This window comes from Equus caballus, chromosome 9, assembly GCF_041296265.1.
Source record: "Equus caballus isolate H_3958 breed thoroughbred chromosome 9, TB-T2T, whole genome shotgun sequence".
NCBI classification, from domain to species: domain Eukaryota; kingdom Metazoa; phylum Chordata; class Mammalia; order Perissodactyla; family Equidae; genus Equus; species Equus caballus.
The window spans coordinates 28,621,144-28,646,298 of NC_091692.1; the positions used below are offsets into that span (position 1 = coordinate 28,621,144).

The 25,155-nt window shown below is 36.1% G+C and overlaps 1 protein-coding gene across 14 annotated transcripts in view; it reads right to left on the reverse strand.

The window, feature by feature from the left end:
* RP1 (RP1 axonemal microtubule associated) overlaps positions 1–25,155 on the reverse strand; it is a 439,962-nt gene that overhangs the window by 26,564 nt on the left and 388,243 nt on the right. For all 14 annotated transcript variants that reach the window (XM_070222217.1, XM_070222225.1, XM_070222220.1 and 11 more), the window contains one exon: positions 188–407. In XM_070222217.1, coding sequence (XP_070078318.1) covers positions 188–407 — 220 coding nt within the window. The remainder of the gene's footprint in view (positions 1–187; positions 408–25,155) is intronic.

A 25,155-nucleotide genomic window follows, 5' to 3' on the forward strand; every position in this document is an offset into this window, starting at 1 on the left:
TACATTATCTATAGTAGCTTTCTCACGACCCTGGCAAAGTTGAGCAGTTTCAAGAGACTTTATGGGCCACAAGCATAAGATATTTGGTGTGTGGTCCTTTACAGAAAAAGGTTGCTGACCTCTATTCTAAATCATCTCAATTATTTTTATTTTTAATACACATCACAAAGGAAATGCAATTATGTACCTGGCAAAGGTGCTTTATTAGTTCTCACGACAGGCATTTCTTTCCATGTATCTCCACCATTTTCATTCTCAGCTATCCAGGAATCAACAGTTAGACAAAACAGCTCACGTGTGTCTATATTTTCAAGTCTAATTTCTTCCAGATACCACCTGGGATCCTTTCCTCTGTTGTCATGTCCAATGCGTATTTTATAGATTTCACCAATATCTTTAAGATTAATCTGCAACACAAAGGAAAAGGGGAAATAAAACTTTCCACATCTCTGATTTGATTTTTCAAATTGCAAATTCATATTCAATTTTGAACTCAGTATCTACTTCCCCCTACATACTCCTTACTAATTTCCCTCAGAACTAGTCATCTGTAACACCATGAAATGCTGTTACATATGATGAAGCACAAATCCATTGACCATGGACAAACCAACATATTAAATCCAGCTAGTCTTCACTATATCTTTTTTCAGCAACTCACTTTCATTACCTTGCAAAATAAATGCTGTATTGTAATTGTTGATATACACTATTTATTTGGTGGTTAGACCTGAAGAAGACAATCTAATTCTCTAGTGTCTATAATAGATTGGATTTTCCCATTAAAGTGGGATCCTGAGGAAAAGAAGCCATATACACCTCTGGATTTAAACTAGGGCTAACCAGATAGCCCTGAAACAGAGTGACTTTGTATTAAAAAACTGAGTTTGCAACAGTTTTTAATGTGATTAACAAGTAATTCTGCCTTATACCCCTTTGCAACTCACCAAACACCTAGTTACCTGGCATGCTAAATGTTATAAAGTATCATTCACTATTCAGAATAAGTTATATTTTTCTCTTGAAAATTCCTACAGGGGTCATATAAAAAAATTTATCAATTATACGCTACATTATTTTTCTATTGCTGCCATAATAAATTATCACAAACTTAACACCTTAAAACAAACCCCATTTATTGCCTCCCAATTCTGTCAATCAGAAATCTGGCCACTGCAAGGCTCAACTGGGTCCTCTGCTCCTGGCCTCACAAGCTGAACGCAAAGTATGGGCTGGGCCAAGCTCTCCTCTGGAGGCCCTGAGGAGAATTCTGCTTCCACACTCATTCAGGCTGTCGGCAGAATCCAGTTCCTTGTGGTTGTAGAACTGAGGCCCCTGTTTCCTTGACATGTGGCCCCTTCATCTCTAAGTCAAAAACTGTACGTGGATCACTTCTCATGCTTGGAATCTCTGGCTTTCTCTCTGCTATCAGGAGGAGAAAGATGTTTGCCTTTTTTAGAGGCTCATACAATTTAGATCAGGCCCACCTGGATAAATCAGGCTAATCTCCTTATTTTAAGGTACTTAAATTACATAGTATGTGATAATATAATTAGAAACAATTTTATGTGCCTTCTTGTATTTTGTTTCTCTTGCCCCAGCTCCTCTTTGCCCTTTGGTATTACCATGAACATTCACATCACCAAAGAAAGTTAGTTCTTTAGTTTATGCAGATCTGCCACTTTTTCTACTAAAATATTTTTATTGATAATATAATTTTGGGTTGCTCTATTGGTGATAATTGTTCTGAATAATTTGGTCAGGGTGCATACAGACAGACTTCAACAGAGTTGAGGTAAATAGTTGGGCCCCTCCTGTTATTTCTAGAACAAAGTGGTTATAAAAATACTACCATGTAGAGAATCTTAATATTGGTGTTTAGTCCAGATGAGTGGCCTCCTACAATCCTCCCCATAGTTGCAGAGAGTGGGACACATGATAGGAAACAGCAACCATACTCCAACACACACCCTGAGGCAAAACTGTGTGGTGGCTAAAACCCCAGGTATTGCAATCAGATCTGGGTTTGAAAGTTCCTCTGCCCTTGCTGGTTGCATAAACTGCAGGAAGTTTCTCCACTCCTCTAAGCTTCAGGGTCTCCATCTGAGCACTGTCATAGTACCAATATCATAAAGTACCATAGCACTCAATAAGCATTAGCAGGTATTGTTATAGCAATCAAAATTGCGTGCTAATTAGAAAATGCCTAAATCTATGTAACTTAAAGACAAGATTAATCTAAAGACAGAGTCCAACACTCACAGAAGGAAATTAAAACTAGTATTTGGCCATAGTAAGTGAAGTTGAAATTGATAAACCCCATGCCTAATCCTGCTCGTAAAAATAGATATTTATTAACAATGACTAAATGGTGCCATGGCACAGAAACTAAATGGTTACTCATACCATGTGCACGTGGGTTAGCCAATTAAAATCAGAGCTAAAATGATTGTACCATAGCCTGGCTGGTGCTATAAATTGCTCCCAAATTACTTCTAACATGTTAGCCAAATTGCTTTCTAAATGTTAGTTCTGGTTTAATATAGGCAACCTGGGTCACCTCAGCTTCAGTCAAATGAAAATGCAATATGCCAAGAAATTATTCTTGCACATAATTTTTTTTTAGTTTTCTGCATTCAACTTCCTACATTTGAAAATACAAAAAAAAACCCCAGTGATTCCACAATGTAGGATGGCTTTTCATTATACAGATGGACCACATCATGGCTCAGTTTTTCTCCAGAAAGAGAATTATGCTTAAAGTAGTATACAGTCTCAAATTAAAAATAAAATTGTTTTCAATTTGAGGACCAAAGGATTGAGAGATATAAGGTCAGAAAGAGAAAGGCAGAAAAAATGTGGAAATAGAGTCTATTCCCACTGCTCTAATGACACATACTGAAAATTGTAATAATATCAGTAAGCTCCCACTACATACCCAGAACATGAAGATTAGAAAGAAGTGTTGCCTGAGAATGTCTGATTTATGTACTTGAAATTATTGAATACTTGAAAAAAGAGGTAAGTTTACACTGAATTTAAGGAAGGAAATAAAGCACTTTGTATATACCCATTTTTGGATAATTCTGCTTGTTGTATATACTACTCCAGGAACATTTTAAATGTGTACTAAGCAAATTAAACCAAGTGAACTTTTAACAAGTTCTTATTACATACAAACACTGCTCTAAGCAACAGATAAACATGAAAAAAGCAGCTCTCACAATCCATATGTGAGGACAGAGATGCGAAACAGAAATCCAATACATTCCAAGTGAGAAACAAGCGGAGCAAAGTACAACAAAAGTATGGGGCGATGATGCAGTGTAAGTAGGGCAGGTGGTCAGGGACCTGGACTTTGAGGAAGAAGCAGCATGTCCAGAAGGAGAGGAGAAGACAGGAAATGGCATGAGCAAAACCGAGAAGAATGAAAGTGCTTCCTAAGTCTGAGTTGATTGTTCCTGAAATTTTAAAATTCTAAAATTTATTCCACTTGAACAGAATCTAGTATACTTTCAGGTATAATAAGTACTTAACAAATGTACAAGCTGCTGCCAGGAAATGAACCTGGAACAGGTGTTGTTGCAACTACCTGGGGGTGGCAGTGTCTTCTCTGAAAACTCCAGTTTCCTCATTTGCAAAGTGGAGTATTAAGAATCACTTTGCTGGGAGGTTGTGAGGATAAGTGACACATTAATTAGCAAAAAAAAATGGGCAAATAAACACATAATAGGTCCTCAATAAATAGTGGTGATATTATTATTATTACTACTACTACTATTATTATTATTATTACTAAAGGGGGATCAGAATGAAGTAGGTGATGAATATGGTGGGGAGAAGGAAACTAAAGAACATGTACTTGAATTCTACAGGCACTTTGGTTTTCAATGGCTTTGACTCTCCAGCACTGAACTGGATGATCAGATGGGAGGAGAAGATAAGTCAAGGGAGACGAGTTCTCGCCATCCATCCATGTCCTCACTACCCAGCAGCATCACCAGGGGCTCCAAAGAGAAATGTGTCTCCAATGTGGAATTCCTGATGATGGGGTAGCCCAACTGTATCAGAGTACAGTTCTGGGAAGCAGGGCATGAGAGGAAAAACACAAGGCTTATCATATGAAAACCAGGCTGGAAGCTGGGTCCTCTCACTTCATTTCATGCTCCTGAGCCTCAAGTTCCTGTTTGTAAAAAGAGAGTCTCGTAAGGACCAAATCAGATAATCTTGTGAAAATACTTTGTAATTTATAGACTTATAGCTCATACAGGTCTCAGGACAGAGAGAAGGGTGGAGAGGTGTGGAGAGGTGGAGAGGTGTTATTCTAAAGAATAACCAGAAGGATTTGTACTGGTATCTTGTGTTCAGACCACCATGATCCTTTTTTAGAGCTCACTTGATGGAAATGGTTGGGAAAATTAGGTAGTAATTTGAAGGTTACTCAAGAAATAATTTGAGAATTCTCGCAAGAAGGAACATTTTCATTTGTCAACGAAAATCGAAATATTCTTGCAAGAAATAGCAGAAAAGACTCTCAAAGTTGAAAAATGAACTTGAACAAAATACAGTCCCTTTTCAAATTCCACATCAAAATGTATATCCTACATTTTCAAAGATGGAGGCGTTTTTTACACTAAAAGTTGCATAGCATATTAGTTCAGATACAGAACTATGAAGGAATAACTTGCATTTTCAGGGAAAACATGACTAGTGGATCTGTGAATATTCATACGAAAAGTTTATGGGCAAAATATTCCCTGTTCAGGTATCTATTTTCAGATGTAGCTCCTAATCCAGACATTTTTGCATTTGTAACTACTGCCCAGTTGGATTTTTCTGAGCTGGAGACACTAAATCTCCTCATGGAAAACTTCCATATTTTCTAAAAAATGGCAAATAAGTTATTTTTTAAAACTTTAATTCTATTCTAGAAGCAAATATCATGTTGTGTAAAGCCTATATTCTCTAGAATGCTTTCATAGTTTGGAAAAACACATTGTAACACAAATTAGCTTTGTGATCACTGAAATCTCATCTGGGATGTTTAATCTTAACTCAGTATCTCAATTCATACAGGACAGCCCATTTTACATTCATTGCCTTTCAAAAGAATATTATGCTTGAAAGCTTAGGACAGGAACGTGGAAGTATAGACTGGAAACTTGAGTCCTAATATGTTAGAAACATTGAAAATTATTAGGGTAAATTTTTAAGAGGAAATAAGTGACACCACCAAAAAGAGAAAAAAAAAAAAAAGGAAAAGCAACCATACACATAGACAATTTGTTAAATTGTGCAACATAAAAACGAGAATAAGGTGTTTTTCTCCTACATGCATCCTGGGTAAAACTTCTTGATGTTAATCAGCCCAAGTGTACCCTTCAAAGAGAGAAAGCAGGATACTCTTCATAACTTTTCACTGGCTACCACTGGTGTGCACTTTTCCAGTGGCACTGCCCTCTGACCTATACCAATAGTATTAGTTCTCTTGAAAGAACTGGAAAAGAAACCTTTCTTAGCTTAATGAGTAAACGATATTTAGATTTTTTTAAAGGGGAAGCTTATGTCCTAGAATTCAGATTTCCTTCTGAAATGAGACAAGAATCTCTGAATTGAAGAATGTCTTATTCTTTTTAATTTTTAGTTTTTGCTGAGGAAGATTTGCCCTGAGCTAACATCTGCTGCCAATCTTCCTCTTTTTGCTTGAGGAAGATTAGCCCTGAGCTAACATCTGTGTCAGTCCTCTTCTATTTTTTTGTATGTGGGACACCTCCACAGCATGGCTGGTGAGTGGAGTAGGTCTGTGGCCAGGATCTGAAACTTTGAACCTGGGCTCCAGAGCAGAGTATGAGGAACTTTAACCACTCAGCCATGGGGCTGGGCCCAAAGAATGTCTTATTTTTTATTCTTAGTGCCAGTCACAAGCTAAGTTCAAAAGCCCTTTTCTCATCAATCTTAAAAGCTTAAAGAACCCAGTGATCTCAGTGTCTACTAGGTTTTCCCCTCATTTAGAATAAGGTGATTTCCCAGCCCCCATCCCTGATCTTAACTTTCACAGTGTGAGTTTCTCACTCACCTGATTGCCCAGAGATTAGATTACCCAGAGATTACCTGTCTCTAAAGATTTGGTAGCTACTAGCTCTAAACTAATTCTGGGTACATTACACCTAAGTCTCACTTTCTTGAGAAAACAGTAAACTTCAGTCTGTGGTCTGTTTAGTTGTTGACTTACTTTACTATCTCCCTCACTGAACTCTTAACTCTTTGAGGACCTGAGCTCTGCCTTCTTTCTGTATCCGTAGTATTTCTAGAGCATTTGGCAAGTAATAGATGGATATAAACATTTGTTGAATAAATAATTCAATTGTTGATTTTTTTTTCACTTTCATACATTGCCTTCATTCTCTTTCCTTTCTATTAAAATCTCAGTGGATGAAAAATTTGATGATAACTTGCAAAATTATGATGATTTGTTATGACATATTCCTAGTAGGTATCTGAGCCTCAGTAACTACAAAACAGATCTTACTTTGAAATATTTGTTGCTTTAAAAAAAATTCAATAATAATTTGCAATTCAATTAATGCTGTCCAAATGAATGAAAAAATGGCTTTTTACCTTACTATGTCATCTATATTTTTGACAGTAAATGAACTCTGTTTGGAAATAAACTCTGATACCTTTATAAAAGAGTTATATCATTAAGATTAAAGTCAATATCCCATAGTATAGATATTTGACTTATTCCAACATAGAAGAGATATTTTTCTGTATTTTCTCATAAATCTTTATACTTGAACAAACGTAAATAGCTTGTGAGCAATTTTGTATTTGGGTTCCAGTTTCATTAATGGTAGCTTATATTGACCTAATTCTCTAGCAATAATAATAATAAACTCTGGATAAAATATAAAGAACTACATGAAGGCACTAGAAAACAATCAAAGAAGGCAGGAAAAGAGGAGATTTGAAATAATGGGGCAAAAAAATCTGCCCTAAAAAATGGGTGAGATCTATATTTGCATGGCTTTTCCCCTGAGGGCATTCCCAAGTCTATATGGCACAAAGAGGACATAACTCAAGCAGAAAGCCACAGTATAACCTGTTGAAGAGTGAGAAGATTGAAATTGGGACTGCCATTGTAGCTGGAAATTAGGAAGAGAAATCCTAGAAAGGAGGAAATAAAAGTAGGTGAGCCCCCAAATCTGCATATAAATGCCAGTCAAATCCTAGACCAACTACTGAGCCTTGCATATGTAGTTAAGGCTCCAAGGAGCTGAGAGAGAAAAGAACAGTCAGAAAGTTTAAAGAACAAGCTGGTAATTTCAGCTATTGTTTGCTACAAGTGAGAGACGTTAGAGTTTGAGTCCCACCAAGTTATAAGAGCATGGTAAACATCCGGGGCTTTCCATTTAATCCCTAAAAGTGTCATGTATTAGAAATGAAGACTTTCTCTCTTTACTAAAAAGATTCCCCCAAGGCTAGGATACAACTGGAATACAAATGCCCTAACAAGGTATAAAACCAAACCTCCACAAGTTCCAGGTGATTTAACAAATTTAACAAAACTCAACATTCTTCAGAGGTGTATAACAGGATCCAGAATCTCCAAACTATTGTCTACAAAGTCTAGTATGTAAGAAAAATCACTAGACATATGAAGAAACTGGAAAACGTGAGCCATGGTCAACAGTTAATAAAAATAGCCTCACAAACAACTCAATTGCTGAAATTAGGAAACAGGAACTTTAAAATAGCTATAATGAATATGCCAAAGAATCTACAGGAAAATATGGATATAATGCGTAAAGAGATGCAAGTTTTCAGGAGATATCTAGAAATTGTGAAAAGAAATAAATGGAAATTCTAGGTCTAAAAATTACAATAACTGAAATAAAAATTAATTGGATGAGATTAATAACAGATCAGACACAAAAGAAGAAAGTATCAGTAAACTTGAAAACAGATTAACAGAAATTATCCACACTGAAATACACAAAGGGAAATGAATAAAAAAGTTGAACAGAGCCTCAGTGACCTGTGAGACACTACACTATCAGGTAAATTAACATATATGTAATTAGAGTCTTAGTAGGAAAGGAGAGAGAGAATGAGGCAGGGAAAATAGTTAAAGAATTATTCATTAAAATGTTTCCAAGTTTGATCAAAAACAGCAACTCATAGATTCAGAAATCATAGTGAATCCCAAGCAGGACATGTGTAAAGAAATCCACACCCAGAAAGATCATAGTCCAACTGATAAAACAGGAAGAAAATTTCTTAAAAGCAGCCAAAGAAAAAAGACACAATGTATATAAGGGAATAAAAATTAAAATAATGGTTAACTTCTCTTTAGAAATAAAACAAACCAGAATACAATGAAATGTCTTTAAAGTGCTAAGTGAAATAAAAAACTGTCAACCTAGAATTTTATGTCCATTAAAAAAAAAAAACCTTCAAAATGAAGGCAAATGAATATATTTCATTCAAACAAAAGCTAAAGAAATTCATAACTAGCCAACTTGTACTACAAGAAATGCAAAGGAAAGCTCTTCAAGCTTAAGAGGAATGATATCATATGGCCATGTAAATTTACAGTAAGAAAGGAAGAGCATGGGAATATTAAATATGTGAGTACATATAAGACAGTTTTTTCTACTGTTATTAAATTATAAACAAATTAGTTGATTGTTTAAAGTAAATATAACAATGTTCTGGGGAGTTTGTAACATACGTAGAAATAAAATATATGGCAATAATTGCGCAAAGGATAGAAGGGACATAAATGAAATGGTACTTTTTAAGTTTATTATATTATATATGATGCATTAAGAATGCATATTGTAATACACACATAAATATTAAAAAGTAAAAAGAGACAAGAAGCACAATAAAAAAGCCAAATGAGGAGCTAGAATTGAATAGTAAATATATATATAATTATAATTATATATATAATATATATAATTTTATATATATATAATTGTTTAACCCATAAGAAGGTAGGAAAAGGAAGAACAAATTATTGGTTGCAAATTATATATGTGATAAAATTGTAGTATGCAGAATACAGTTAAAGCACTTCTTTTATTTTATTTATTTTATTTTATTTATTTTATTTTATTTATTTTATTTATTTATTTTATTTTATTTATTTATTTATTTATTTTACTTATTTATTTTAACAAAACAACATATATTGTTTTTGTTATATAAAAATATATATTTCTTATATATAATTTCTACAATCTACAGCCATTGTAGAAAACAATATGGTAGATCCTCAGGAGTTTAAATATACTATTACCAAATAACTCTGTAATTCTAATTCTGGGCATATACTCAAAAGAATTGGAAACAAGTGTTCAAACGAATATTTGTAAACAAATGCTCATACCAGCACTATTCACATAAGCAAAAGATGGAAATAACCCAAATGTGCATCAATGGATGAATAGATAAACAGATTTTGGCATATATATACAATGGAATATCATTCTTCTGTAAAAAGAAATGAAGTATTGATATATGCTTCAACAAGGATGAACCTCATAAACATTGTGCTTAAGTGAAAGAAGTCAGACACAAAAGATCATAAATGGTACAAGTCCGTTTATACGAAATATCAAGAACTATCCAAAGATGCAGAAAGTAAATTAGTGGTTGCCAGAAGCTGTGTGTGGAGTGAGGGGGAGTAACTTCTTAGTGGGTACAGGGTTTTCTTTAGGGATGATGAAGATGTTTTGGCTCTAGATACAAGTAGTGGTTGCACAAACTGTAAATGTACTAAGTGTCATTGAATTATATATTTTAATATGGTTAATTTTACATTATGTGAATTTCATATCAACACCAAAAGATAAACAGACTAAAAATTTCAATTAAATAGCAAAGATCATCAGATTGGATTAAAAAAAAGCAACATGCAACTACATGTTATATACAAGTGACATACTATATAAAGACATACACAATTTGAAAGGCAAAGGATGGAAAAATGAGATAACAAGCAAACACTAAGCATAAGAAAGCTGGGTGGCTATGTTAATATTAGGCAAATCTGACTTCAAGGAGTATTACTAAAGATAAAGAGGACCTCTTTATAATGACAAAATGGTCAATTCAACAAGAAGATATAACAATCCTAAGTGTGAACTCATCAATAACAAAGTTTGAAAACACGAGAAGACTTGATATAACAAAAGGGAGAAGTAGAAAAATCCACAATCATAGTTAGAGATTTTAATACCCCCTCTCAATAATTGATATATCGATACTAAATCAGTAAGAATATAGGAGACTTTATCAACACTATCAACAAACTGGCCCTAATTGACTTTTAGAGAGCATTATATCCACAACTACAGAATACATATTCTTTTAAGTTTTGTATTTAAAAGAAAAATCCAGCTGTACAGATTTCCAAAATTAAAGGATATAAAGATTTCAATGATATGTTTAGAAAGAAGGTAAATCAATGCTGTATAGCAAAAGCATTCCTCCATGAGGTAGGCAATGAAAATGCAGAGTATGTGGAGTGTACACAAAGGTAAAGTATTCTCCAAGTACCACAGTGAGGACTGTCTCTCTGCCCATGATGCCCTTCTGTCTTTTGCCTTCCCCAAACTTTCTCACTCTTTAAGGTGTTGCTCAAATGCCATTTTTTCAAATACATTTATTTATTCCAGGTGTTTCAAACCCAAGTCAATCACTGTCTGGCTAAGCTGCAATTTTAGTCAAATATCTCTTATTATATCTTCCACATAGCTATAGCCAAATAAGTAAAGCAAAAATTGATAGAGTTGAAAAGAGAAATAGGCACTTCTGCAAGTATAGATGGAGACTTAACATCCCTCTCTCAAAGACTGATAGAACAACTAGACAGGAAATCAGCAAGACTACAGAAGAACAACATATGAACCAACAGGATCCAATCAACATTCACAGAACATTCCATCCAACAGTAGAATACACATTTATTTCAAATGTCCACAGAATATATATCAAGAAAGATCATATCTTGGGCCATAAAACAAATTTCAACAAATTTAAAAAATTGCAGTCATAGAGTATGTTCTCTGCCCACAAGAGAATCAAACTAGAAACCAATAATAAAAACATAACAGAAAAAAATCTCTCAACACATAGAAACTAAATAATCCATGGGTAAAAGATGTCTCAGGGAAATATAAAAAGTGCATTGACATGAATGAAAAGGAAAATGCAAGATATCAAACTTTGTGGGACACAGCTAAAGCTGTTCTGGGAGGGAAATTTATAGCACTATCCGTATATACTAGAAAAGAAAAGACTTAAATGAATAATCCAAATGTTTACCTCAAGAAATTAGAAATAGAAGACCAAAATGAATCCAAACAAGTAGAACAAAGAAATAATGAAGATGTCAGAAACCAATGAAATCGAAACAGAAACAATAGAGAAATCAGTGAAACAGAAAGCTGGTTCTTTGAGGTGATCAATAAATTTGACAACCTCCAGTAAAACTGATAATAAAATAAAGACAGAAAACAAATTGCAAATATTAGAAATAAAACAGGAGATATTACAATACAGTAGTCTCCCCTTACCAAGGGGTCTGTGTTCCAAGACCCCCAGGGGATCTCTGAAACCGCGGATAGTACTGAAGCCTATATACACTATGTTTTTTTCTATAAATACATACCTATGATAAAATTTAACTTATAAATTAGGCACAATAAGAAATTGACAACAATAACTAACAATAAAATAGAACAATTAGAACAATATACTGTAAGAAAAGTTACCATAGATCTTAGCAACCTCAGCATATGATTTCTTTTCTTTCCTTATTAAGTCAAGAACTTTCACGTTTTCACTTAAAGGAAGCATTTTATGGCTTCTCTTTGGTATATCAGAATTGTCAGAATCACTACTCTTGTGCTTTGGAGTCATTATTAAGCAAAATAAGAGTTAACTGAATACAAGCATTGTGATACAGCAACAATCAACCTGATAACCAAGATGGTGACTAAGTGACTAAGAAGTGGGTAAGTAGCATATACAGTGTGGGTACACTGGACAAAGGGATTTCACATCCCAGGCAGGACAACAAGAGATTTCATCAAGTTACTCAGAATAGCATGCAATTGCAACGTTGTGAATTGTATATTTCTAGAATTGTCCAATTAATCTTTTTGGACTACGGTTAACTGTGGGTAACTGAAACCATAGAAAGTGAAACCTCAGATAAGGGAGGACTACTGTGTGTCCTGCAGACAACAAAAGGGTAATAAGGGAATACGACAAACAATTCTACACACATAAATTTACCAGTTAGATTAAATAGACCACTTCATCAAAAAAACACAAACTAGCACAACTCACGCACAATTCAATAGATCATCTGAATAGCCCTATGCCTAGTAAGGAAATTGAATTTTAAAATTCCCAACACAGGAATCTCCACACCCAGAGATAGTCTCACTGGAGAGTTCTACCATATGTTTAAAGAAGAATTAATATCAATTCTACACAATCTTTTCCAAAAAATGGAAAGAACACTTCCTAACTCATTCTATAACTAAGATCAGATAAAGACATCACAGACACACACAAAAACTACAGACCAAAATCAGTCAAGAATAAGGACACAAAAATCCTTTAAAAAATGTTAGCATATCGAATTCAGCAATATACACAAGAGTTATACATCATGACCAAGAATGGTTTATCCAGACATGGAAATCTGATTAGACATATGAAAATCAGTGTAATCCACTGTATTGACAGGTTAAAGAAGAAAAATTGCATGCTCATACTAATTGATGCAGAAATAGCATTTAACAAAATTAGCACCCATTCATGATTTTTAAAAAACTCTCTTAGAAAAATAGGAACATCAGCTTGATGGAAGCATTTACCAAAAAAAACCCACAAAACTGTAGCTAACACTATACTTAATGGATAAAAACTGAATTCTTTTCCCCTAAGATGAGAACAAGGCAAGGATGTCTGCTTTTGGCATTCTTATACAACATCATGCTGAAAGTTCTAATCAGTACAATGACATTAGAAAAGGAAATAAAAGGCATACAGATCAGAATTTTTAGACATGACACAAAAAAGGATGATCCACAAGAGAAAAATCTGATAAATTGAATTTCATCAAAATTAAAAACTTGTGCTCTGTGAAAAACTCTATTAAGAGGATGAAAAGATAAGCTACAGATTGAGAGAAAATATTTTCAACCACCTATCTGATAAAGAACTCACATCTAGAATATTATATATATAAAATCCAGAATATATCTATTTAAACATAGAATATATATCTAAATATAGAATGTATATATATTTAAAAATAGAATAGATACTTAAATCTAGAATATGTAAACATTTAAATCTAGAAAAAGAAAAATATGTATATAAAACAAACCTCAAAACTCAACATTAAAAAAACAATTCAGTTAGAAATAGGCAAATGAAATGAAGAGATATTTCACCAAAGAGGATATGTGGACAGCAAATTAAGCACCCAAAAAGTTGTTTTTATTAGGGAGATGCAAATTAAGACCACAATGAGATATTATTGTACAACTATTAGGACAGCCACAAGTCAATAACACCATCAAATGTTTGCAAGGATGCAAAAAAACCACGTCTTATACATCTTCCACACTCCTGGTGGGAGTGTAAAATGATAGTCAGTCTGGAAAACAGTTAGGCAGTTTCTTTAAAAAACTAAACATATACTACCACACCACTCAGCAATTGCACTCCTGGCATTTATCGCAGAGAAATGAAAACTTATGTCCACACAAAAGCCTGTATACAATTATTCTAACATCTTTATTTATAAAAGCTCAAAACTGGAAACAAACAAAACGATCCTCAATAGATGAATCGTTAAGCAAACTTGGTACATCCATACTGTGAACTACTACTTAGCCATGAAAAGGAATGAACCATTGATGCATGCAACAACTTGGGTGGATCTCAAGGGCATTATGCTAAATGAACAAAAAAAAGCTAATCTCAAAATGTCACATGCTGTATGATTCCAATTATGTAAAATTCTCAAGATGACAAAATCACAGAGATTAAAAACAGAACAGTGTTTGCCAGGGATGGTTGTGGTGCATGTGGTGCATGGGTGAGGCTGTGACTGTAAAGGGATAGCTCAAGAGAGATCTTTTCTGTATCTGGATTGTGGTGGCGGTTCTACGAATCTGTACACCTGATAAAATGGCGTATAACTATACACACAGATTGCACCAGTGCCAACGTCTTGATTTGATATTGAACTATAACTATGTAAGATGATATCATAGGAAGAAAGTTGGGTGAAGGGTACATAAGGTCTCTCTGCACTATCTGCAACTTCCTGTGAATCTACAATTATTTAAAAATAAAAAGTTGGAAAAACAGGTACTTACCAGCATTTTGTTATAAGTAGCAAGACCATCTAGGGGTCACCCCTCAGTTGGTTATTGCGATGTCCATGGGGCCAGCGCGGTCCTTCCCCGCCTTGGTCTAATACCTACTTGTCCCTGGACTACTTGAATTACTCACAATTCCCTGTATTTTTTTCCTTCCTTCTCACAGATAGAAATAAATACATTTTTGTACTTATAAACAGATAAAGAATTAAAATAAGAAACAAAATACTGCTGTATTCAAGACATCCATAAAATAAAAGCACAGTTTTTAATTTTAATACATTTGCATCTATAGAAGATATAAATGATTTGCAAAATGTAGGCAAAATGGAATTTACTCATCATTTAAATTAAACTGTTTCATTTTTTTCTAATTTCCTTCTTTTATATTCCAGGTAATAACAACTATGCTACATTGAATGACATCAAAATCATCCAAAATCATGATGGATACATCGAAGGATGATTCCTGCAATCGAATATGCTACTCTCTGGGTAATTTTTTCTATTGCATTTTGCAGATTGTTTACATATTTTATAGAAATGAATTTATTAAAATTTCAAATGTCACAGAGCCTTACAGGAATCCCATTTGTTAACACTTCTTTATTGATTAAAATCAATAAATTATTAAATATATTATTATTTATACCCATCTTTATATCACAACTACATTTTGTACATTTTATATTCACTTTTCTCTTTTGAATATAATTACTAATTCATGGCTTTTCCCAGTCTCCACTCGTTTCAATGAAGTATTATGATTATTATCACTATTACGAAGGCGGTGCTTCCAGCTTAGCCAGTGCAAGCCCCTTTAAATTTGCTCTTCTGTCCTTCAGCACTGCCCTTGACATTTTTGAAACTATCATTGATTCCAGACAACAAAAGGATATTCCAGACCAATTCTGCTTTTTCTTGCTCAAATACATGGCCTCAATTTCTTACCCAGGTATCCTACTTCATTTTAGTGGTGTGTATTATTAGAGACAAAATATAGGCCCTGGGGGACACAAGAGAGCTGCAGGTGGGTGAGAGCTGCTGCTGTTGGGACAATTACTGGTGATAGATTAGAAAATATGCATCTCTTTAAGGTCATGAGTTTACACTAAGTTTTCCAGGTTAACACATTAAGTTCTTCTCCCTACCTTTTGTAGAGTATGAGAACAACCACTGAGGCCACCTATGCTGACAGTTTCGTGCTCACAACCAAAACACAAGGTAAACATGTGCATCCAACTTCTACTGATCAGAAGGCAGAGTTTTCGATGAGGAAAGTTCACCTGAGCTAACATCTGTGCCACTCTTCCTCTATTTTGTATGCGGATGCTGCCACAGCATGGCTGACGAGTGGTGTAGGTCCACACCTGGGATCTAAACCCATGAACCTCAGCTGCCAAACTTCACCACTACACCACAGCTTGGCCCCCAGGGTTATGGAAAGCAGCAAATTGGCCACCATTGCACAGTAAAGCAGAATACGCAATCAAACCCACAAGTATCAGGATTTCTTTTAGACAATAGAAGCCTTTTGAAATTGGCATAAATGTGTCCATGTAAGTTATTTGTATGATTCAGCAGCATCTGTGTTTTTGAACGGACACCTATAGGATTATCTTTAGCATTCCAAAAAGCTGCAGAGGTGTATGTGGATGTGGATCCCTCTTCCGCTGGTTTTCTGTAGAACTTGATGAATCCTTTCATTTATATATAATAATCTTTCTGAAACTTTAGAAAGTTTGTTCTATCATATTTTATGGCTATTTTATGGCTCTCTTTCTTTTTCCAAAACACCTTGATTTACTTTCTGTTCTTGATCCTCTACCCCTGCCTGATCCTCTCTATTTTTCTCTTTTTTCGTTCTGGGAGATCATTTCTGGCTGCCCTACACCACTGACTGAATTCTTTGGCTGTTCTATTTTGCACTTGTCTAATTTAAATAAGAATTTTCATTCTGCTCCTGCATTTTTGTTTCTAAGCCATTTCCAGCTTTGCCCCTCATCTTGCTGCTTTTTCTCAGGATATGCTCCTTATACGGATGCTCTTGTGGATTCCCGGAGACCATGGCATCTGTCACTCTTGTGAGGACACCAATCTCCTCAATGCGTTCTGGAGCTCCTGCAGTAGGGCGTTTCCCTTCTCCCCATCCTGCCGCACTCCCCAGGCTGTCCTTTCTCTGTAAGATCGGGGTGGGGGTGGGGGGGGCAGTAAGCACTGATGGTTCCCTGAGTTCTCTCTGCCGGATTTCCAGGGCTTCACTCCTAAAGACTCCACCTCACAGAAGGCACTCTGTCACTGCCTGTTTCCTCCTACTTTTTGCTCCCGGGTGTCTGATATTTGCAGTATCTGCCTTGTTCTGAGATCCTAGCAGGAAAGATCCTCTTGGTTGAAGAAAAAGCAGAGCAAAGAGTAATTTGCCTCCTAAAGTAGTTTCATGGGGTGGAAGGCAGGTAGTCGGCTTTTTCCAGTGAACATGCACCCTAAGACTCCAGTTCAGAGAACCAAGGCAGGGACACCACCCCACGCCTTACTGCCTGTCCTCAGGCAGACGCTCTGCTTAAGGAAAGCAGACCCTGACATTCTGACTCAGTTCCACTTAGACGTCGTTCTGCATCAAGAAGTCTGTTGTTAGTCTTCATTTTCCATGTTGAGATTTTTTACTGTTAGTGAATTTTAATGTGTTTGTTTGCGAGATAGATGCTATTCTGAACAAAAAGTCTCAGCCCAAATAAATCTGACAGATTTTTATAAAATAGCATTTCTTAGGGTTGATAGAAGTGAAAGGACAGGAGATCTGTCAGAACAGACCATTAGCATAAGACTTATTTCAGCTACAGTTTGCAGTTTTGTAAAGATACTGTTTATTGAATCCATTTCACCGTTGAGGAAATTGAGCTCAAGTAGCCGGTCCAACGTTGGATAGGAAGCACACAAATTAAGAATGTCGGCCTCCAGCGCACATTTGGTTCAAAACTGTCAAATTCATTCTCAACCAAAGCAGCTTAAGATGACCTTGGTGTGAGAAAATGGCCTAAGCAATTGTTAACATATTGCATTTTTGCAATGTTAAAAACGATGGAAGTTTTTATTTGTACGTTTTTGTTTTTTCTTATTTTATAGAAAAATTCTGGTTGTAAGCATTTAGGTTGGCCAAGCTTTATGATAGGAAATACAAGCTCTATAAGGAACTCTCACATTTCCCAATCATGAAATGTCTTTCATAGATCTTTTGTGAAAATAAAAATAGGCCACATATTAATCCCAGTAAATGGAATTTTGTAATACTACAACCAAAGTCTAGCAAATTAAAATGAAGAGCGTATATTATTTTTACAGAAAAATGTTTTACTTTATGTCTGTGTGAACATCAGTAGAATTAACAGATGGAATAATAAGAGTTTCTAGAGTCATTTAACAATAAAAAAATTTTCCTATATCAGTGAGGAAATTGTTTGGAAAATTAATTGTGACAAAATTCCCTCTGTATTAAACATAGTTTTGTTTTGCACACACACAAAAAACATATACTCTATTTTCCACAAAGTCACCAACCGTTTCTGTATAGCTTTCACACACTCCTGCCGCTACTCGGAGCCCACTACGTTTAGTCTCACTCCCCATCTCTCCCTGCCATGCAGGTTCCTTTCTAGGCTGTCTCATTCCTCACCAGCTCCCCCTGGCTCTAGGGCTTCCCCATCAGTATCGTCTCTCCGACCAATCTCTTGGTCCACAGTTTGTGCCCAGGTGTCTCCTCCACCATTCCAAGCAAAGTTCCAGCCTGGTCCCACCTCCTCCAAAAACATCCTCGAGACACCAACACCAACCTGCATTGATTTCCTTTGTCTTTGAATTTCCCCAGCTCTTAATTATTCACTTGTTCAGTCATGCAAGAACTTCTGAGAGCCTCTTATATACCAGGCACTGCTCTAGGCCCTCAGGAGAGATGGCAATGAGTAAAATAGACAGATGTAGAGCATACCTTCTAATGAGGTGAGAGACAATAAACACAAATGAGAAGAAAGCAAGGACATGCTCAATCATCTACAGAGACTGAAGGGGTGGCCATTCTACATAGCATTTCGAGAGAAGGCCCCTCTGAGGTGATGTTCAGGCTAAGATCAGAATGACAAAAAGATATTCAGCTGGTGGATATTAGGAGAGAAAGCGTTGCATGCAGAGGGAATGGCTACCATAATCTTTTAAAGGCCCTCAAGTGGGAATGAGTTTGGATTGTTCAAGTTTGGAGAAGAAAGAGTTCACTGGGCTGTTGTGGCCAGGGGAAGTGCAGAATGGGTGAAGGACAAAGAGGTAGGCAGGTGCCATCCGTCAGGGGTGGCACTGTAAGCAGGAGATAATGTGATCTGGTTTATGTTTTTAAAAGATTTTCTTTTCAGATCTTTTGCCCATTTTATAATTGGATTGTTGGTTTTTTTGTTGTTGAGCTATATTAGTTCTTTGTATATTTTGGATATTAACCCCTTATCTGATATATGGTTTGCAAATATCTTCTCCCAATTGTTGGGTTGTCTTTTCATTTTATTGATGGTTTCCTTTGCTGTGCAGAAGCTTTTTAGTTTGATGTAGTCCCATTTGTTCATTTTTTCTTTTGTTTCCCTTGCCCGGTCAGACATGGGACTTGAAAATACGCTACTCAGACCGATGTCAAAGAGTGTACTACCTATGTTTACTTCTAGAAGTCTCATGGTTTCGGGTCTTACATTCAAGTCTTTAATCCATTTTGAGTTGATTTTTGTGCATGGTGTAAGGGAATGGTCTACTTTCATTCTTTTGCATGTGGCTGTCCAGTTTTCCCAACACCATTTATTGAAGAGACTCTCCTTTCTCCATCGTATGCCCTTGGCTCCCTTGTCGAATATTAGCTCTCCATAAACGTGTGGGTTTACTTCTGGGCTCTCAATTCTGTTCCATCGATCTGTGTGTCTGTTTTTGTGCCAGTACCATGCTGTTTTGGTTACTATGGCTTTGTAGTATAATTTGAAATCAGGGAGTGTGATACCTCCAGCTTTGTTCTTTTTTCTCAGGAATCCTTTGGCTATTCGGGGTCTTTTGTTGTTCCATATAAATTTTAGGATTCTTTGTTCTATTTCTGTAAAAATTGTTGTTGGAACTTTGGTAGGGAGTGCGTTGAATCTATAGATTGCTTTAGGAAGTATGGACATTTTAACGATGTTAATTCTTCCAATCCAAGAGCACAGAATATCTTTCCATTTCTTTGTGTCTTCTTCGATTTCTTTCAACAATGTTTTATAGTTTTTGGTGTACAGATGGTTCACCTCTTTGGTTAAGTTTATTGGTAGGTATTTTATTCTTTTTGTTGCAATTGTAAATGGGATTGTATTCTTAATTTCTCTTTCTGCTACTTCATTGTTAGTATATAGAAACACAACCAGAGATTTCTCCAAAGAAGATATATGGATGGCCAACAGGCATATGAAAATATCCTCAACATCATTAGCTATCAGGGAAATGCAGATAAAAACTACAATGAGGTATCACCTCACTCAGGTCAGAATGGCTATAATTAACAAGACAGGAAACAACAAATGTTGGAGAGGATGTGGAGAAAAGGGGACCCCGGTACACTGCTGGTGGGAGTGCAAACTGGTGTAGCCACTAAGGAAAGCAGTATGGAGCATCCTCAGAAAATTAAGGATAGATCTACCATATGATCCAGCTATTCCACTGCTGGGTATTTATCCATAGAACTTGGAAACACAAATGCATAAAGACACTTGTACCCCTATGGTCATTGCAGCATTATACACAATAGCCAAGACATGGAAGCAACCTAGGTGCCCATCAAGCGACGAATGGATAAAGAAGATGTGGTATTTATACACGATGGACTACTACTCAGCCATAAGAAATGACAAAATCCGGCCATTTGTGACAGCATGGATGGACCTTGAGGGTATTATGCTGAGTGAAATAAGTCAGAGGGAGAAAGTCAGATACAATATGATCTCAATCATAAGTACAAGATAAAAACAATGACAAAAAAACACATAGCATTGGAGATTGGATTGGTGGTTACCATGGGGAAGGGAGAAGGGGGGAGGGCAAAAGGGGTGATTAGGCTCACAAGTCAGGGGATGGACTATAATTAGTTTTCAGGTGGTGAACATAATGTACACAGAATTTGAAATATGATGTACATCCAAAAATAATAAAAAATAAATAAATAAATAAATATTAAAAAAAACATATTTTCTTGACTGCTTTGCAAAAGAGGGATTGCAAGGGAGTAAAAGCAAAAGCAAGGAGACTATTTAAGAGACTGGTAGATTACTCTGGGTGAGAGAACGTGGTGACCTTGACTAGGGTGCTGAAAATAGAAATGGAGGGAAGGAGGATTCCAAATATACTTGGAGGTATGTTCTTTTTTTTTTTAAGGTATAATTCCATCAGTAGCTGGAATTTTTAAAGTTTTATTTTTGATGAGGAAGATTGGCCCTGAGCTAACATCTGTTGCCAATCTTCCTCTTTTTTTTTTTTTTTCTCCTCTAAGTCCCAGGACATAGTTGTAAATCCTAGTTGTAGGTCCTTCTGCTTCTTCTATGTGGGATGCCACCACAGCATGGCTTGATGAGCAGTGTGTAGGTCCACATCCAGGATCCGAACCAGCGAACCCGGGGCTGCCAAAGCAGAGCATGCGAACTTAACCACTCAGCCATGGGGCCGGCCCCCTGGAGGTATGTTCTATGCCACATAGTATCTGACTACATCCTCGATTTCTTGAGCTGAAGGTCCACCTTATTTGCCTTTATATTTCCAGGTTGGAGGTTATTCTTACTGCAGTCCTGGCAGAGTTCATCAATTCTACATTTTTCTGTTTCTGGTTCACATTATTCATTTGACCCAAGCAGGGAATCTGTCCCTTCCTTTCTTCATCTTTGTGTTTAATGGCCATTAGCATTTTCTATCAGGTCTCCAGCTGTACAATGCTTTAGCTTTATGGAGACCTATTTTTAAAACTCATGCTATTTGTTTTTACGTGTTTTTATTTTTGCTCCGTTATGCATTTTAGAACAAAATTTTCTTTCAAAATTTTAGTTCACCAAAGAGATCTCTAGGTAGTCACAGTGACTTTATCAAATACTTTTCCCCTTTCTCTCATTGAGGTTGTTTATAATTGGAGAGTAAGGGTTTTGTTTTTAAGAAACTACCTTTCCTTGTAAGCCAGATCCCCCCGGGTTTCACATTTACACCTGTGAAAGACAGAGTTAAGACTCAGCAGCCGTCACGAAGCTAGCAGACAAGAAGGAGATCTATAACACTCAGTGTTATGGTCAAATTGGGATATGTCAGTTTGCTACAGGTTGATATTCATGTTGTATTAAAATTTTTGAAGTAATAATATCATAAGAAAAAGGCAAAATGTTCATGTCTAGACATAAGTGAATCCCCATTATAATAATTAGCTATAACTGAGTCAAATAGGTACTATCGGTCTGAAAAATGCTAACATTAGCAAATAGAACTTCAAGGCAGGCATCTATTTTTAAAATTTAAAATATTAGAACTGATATTCTTTACTATCTCTCTCTCTCACACACACACACACACATATTTTTGGTGTTGTAAAAATGCTGCAAGCGTTAAAGGGCTGGAAAGCAGCTTGCACTGCTGTCTAGTCCATCTGTCTGCCATTAAGAGGTCTACAAATGGACCATCCCAGACCATGAAGAAAATTCCAGACTTCTCTCATAACCACTTCAATATTCACATCTCACATTAGGAGTATTTTTATCAATCTACATTGTCTGGAGTATAACAAATCAATATTGGACATACTCATAGGCTGTAATATTGAAAGTGAACATTCTCCTTGGGTTGGTGCAAATATTAAGTAATGATTAATAGGCTGTTTCTTTAATTTAATAAAAGTATAAGAAGAGTTTCAAATTAATTTATTTTTAACAGCTCTATTGAGATATAATTGATATACAAAAAACTGTACATTTTTAATATATGCAATTGGATGAGTTTGGACGTATGTATATACCCATGAAACCGTCACCAAAATCAAAGTAATAAACATGTCTAACACCTCCAAAGGTTTCCTCATGTCCCTTTGAAGAAGAGAGTTTTAAAGCTTGATTTGAACTTGAGACCTAGACAACAAGCTTTTATAAGTCTTAGCGTCATTCAACAAACATGTCATAAAATATTTTGAAAATAGTTCTTCTGTAAACTGCCTGCCTTACGTAAGAACAATTCAGTCACAAAGGATAGAATTCTGTGGTGGAGTTGGAGGAGGGGAGAGGTATGGGGGTCTGTCAAATTACCTAAACTACAACAGATATGCTAGACCATATGCTGAGGTTCTCTCCTTGGGCAGAATTTCCACTATTTTCAATGGGCCCATGGGCAGCATCATTTTGTGATCAACAGAAAACCTCTCCAAAGAGAGGAACAAAGTAGCTGAAGTAATTTGAAATGCATCAAATGTCAACTTAACAGTTAAAATTCTGCCAAGTGAAAGAGTGATGAGTAACCAGCACCCCTCAGAGAGAGCTCTGAAAGCACAAGAACCAGGGCCCTTACTTCATGGGGCAAACCAGGAAACTAACCCCCATGTCACCTCCCGCTAACACACAGCATCCCATTACAGGGCCTACTCACTCCAGAAGTTACTTGGTGAACTCTGAGAAAATACAACAGGTTTTATATTTTCTAATGGTGATCCATCATGCACCTTATTCTCAACAGACAGAGAAACTACCATCCATCCCATGCTACATGGTACTACAGTTTGAAATATTTCCAAGGGACAGTACAGTTACTTTTTGAGATTTGCTTGGGCTTTGCTTTTTACTTTGGAGTTATTTTGAGTGCTCATTCATTCTAAATGGATGTCACTTTAAGGCTCTCTTCATTCTTAGTTTTCCATGAGTATCTCGGAGACTTTCATAAATCCATTTTCAGAATTACAACAAGAAGAATTTTGGATTTTTCACTTAAAACTAACCTGGTCTTACAACCAAAATCAAGTCAAGATTCAAGAGGTTTATCTGGTGAAACAATAGTGACAAGTACACAGACTACTGTTTGTTGAGGGAAGGAGATTCTCTTACAAACACTTTATATGTTATTTTAAATCCTTACAGCAACCCTATGAGATATACATAATTCTCTCTATTTTGCAAAAGAGGAAGGTGATCTTTCCCAAAGCCCTGTGGCCCCTAAATTTCAGAGCAGGGATTTGACTGAAGATGACTGGACTTCTTAATGTATGTCCTTTCCACCCCACAGCACACTGAAACATTTGGACGATTCTCCCAGGGAAGGTGAACCTGGTACACATAAGAAAACAAGACAAAATAAAACAAAGCAGAGACAGCAAACACACTTGGTGTATGAATGTGTAAATGAAATAGTTCCTTGTTTTTTCCTTCCCACCCTTCGCTTCCTACATAATCAATCACCCTCTGTGTTGACATGGTCTGTGCTTCCCGAGTGAATGTGTGAATGCCATGTGCATGAGTATGCATGCATGACTGTACCTATAAGGACCAGATCTCCAATATTCTACAGTATTTTCCAGGGAATTAAGTAATTTGTTTGCAAGAATAAATGATTAAATGATGTTAAAACTGAATAAATCAAAATGTCTTTACGTTTGTTGAGTGGGAAAGTTTTCCCGTCTTGCTCTAAGTTTAAGTGGGCTGACAGCATCCACTCAACTGCTCCTGTGCAATCCCAGCAGGGGCCTGGTTTTTCAATGGCACTGCATTTCTATTTGCATTTGGGGCAAAGGTTAACCACTTTTGTAAATGCTGATGCTACACTATGGTAAAGTGCAGGCATGATGACACAAAAAATAGACCAAATGAATGGAGTAGAAATCACTCTGTCCTGGGCCAGAAATTGACCTTGTCCAAGAGCTGAAGGCAGAGAAGTCTACAGAGGAAAGGGCACAGTGAGCCACTGAGTAGATACATCCCTGGGGTGTCCAGGAAGGCCATTCACAAAACTCAGTCTCCCAAAGCAGTGTGACAAACTTGAGGTATGGAGTTCTTTTCTTAGCATGCTAGGTTGCTGTCAATTAACTCAGTCTCTGAGTCCAGCTCAAGAAGAATGAAGACTATTCCATGGGAACCATGTAGATAGTGATTTGATTTCCCACTGTTACTAGACTTAGGAAACTGCTAGAGACAATATAGGTGTAATTAGAGTTCAATGCCTAAGGCTTCACTTTCATGCTTGAACTGTGATTCATTTTCCTGGCTTGCAAGCCATAAAAGTTGGACTGGGTTTCCCCTTAACACCTACTCACCATTACCCACAATAAGATTCTCACAAAAAATGAGAGCTAAAACTAAATTTTGACTTGTGACACAGAAGCGTCGATACCAATAAAATCTGTTGGCCAGATGGATTAGTAAGAATGAGTTACCACAGGCATTTAAGAAACTGAAATAACTATAGCTTGAATCTTTGGAAAATTATTGAGAATATCATTCCTACATCCTTTACTTTCTAATTCAATAGATAAATGATAGATATAGATAGGTAGGTAGGTAGATGTAAAAAAGAAAGGGAGGGAGGGAGGGAGAGACAGAAGTACCTAGAGTCATGTAAATGAGAATCTATTCTTATTCTTGAGATGTAAAATTAACATGTACTTATGAGACAAAGCAAGACAAATGGAAGCAAAGACAAAATAAAATTAAAAAGCCTTATAGATATTTCTAAGGTTGATTTTTGA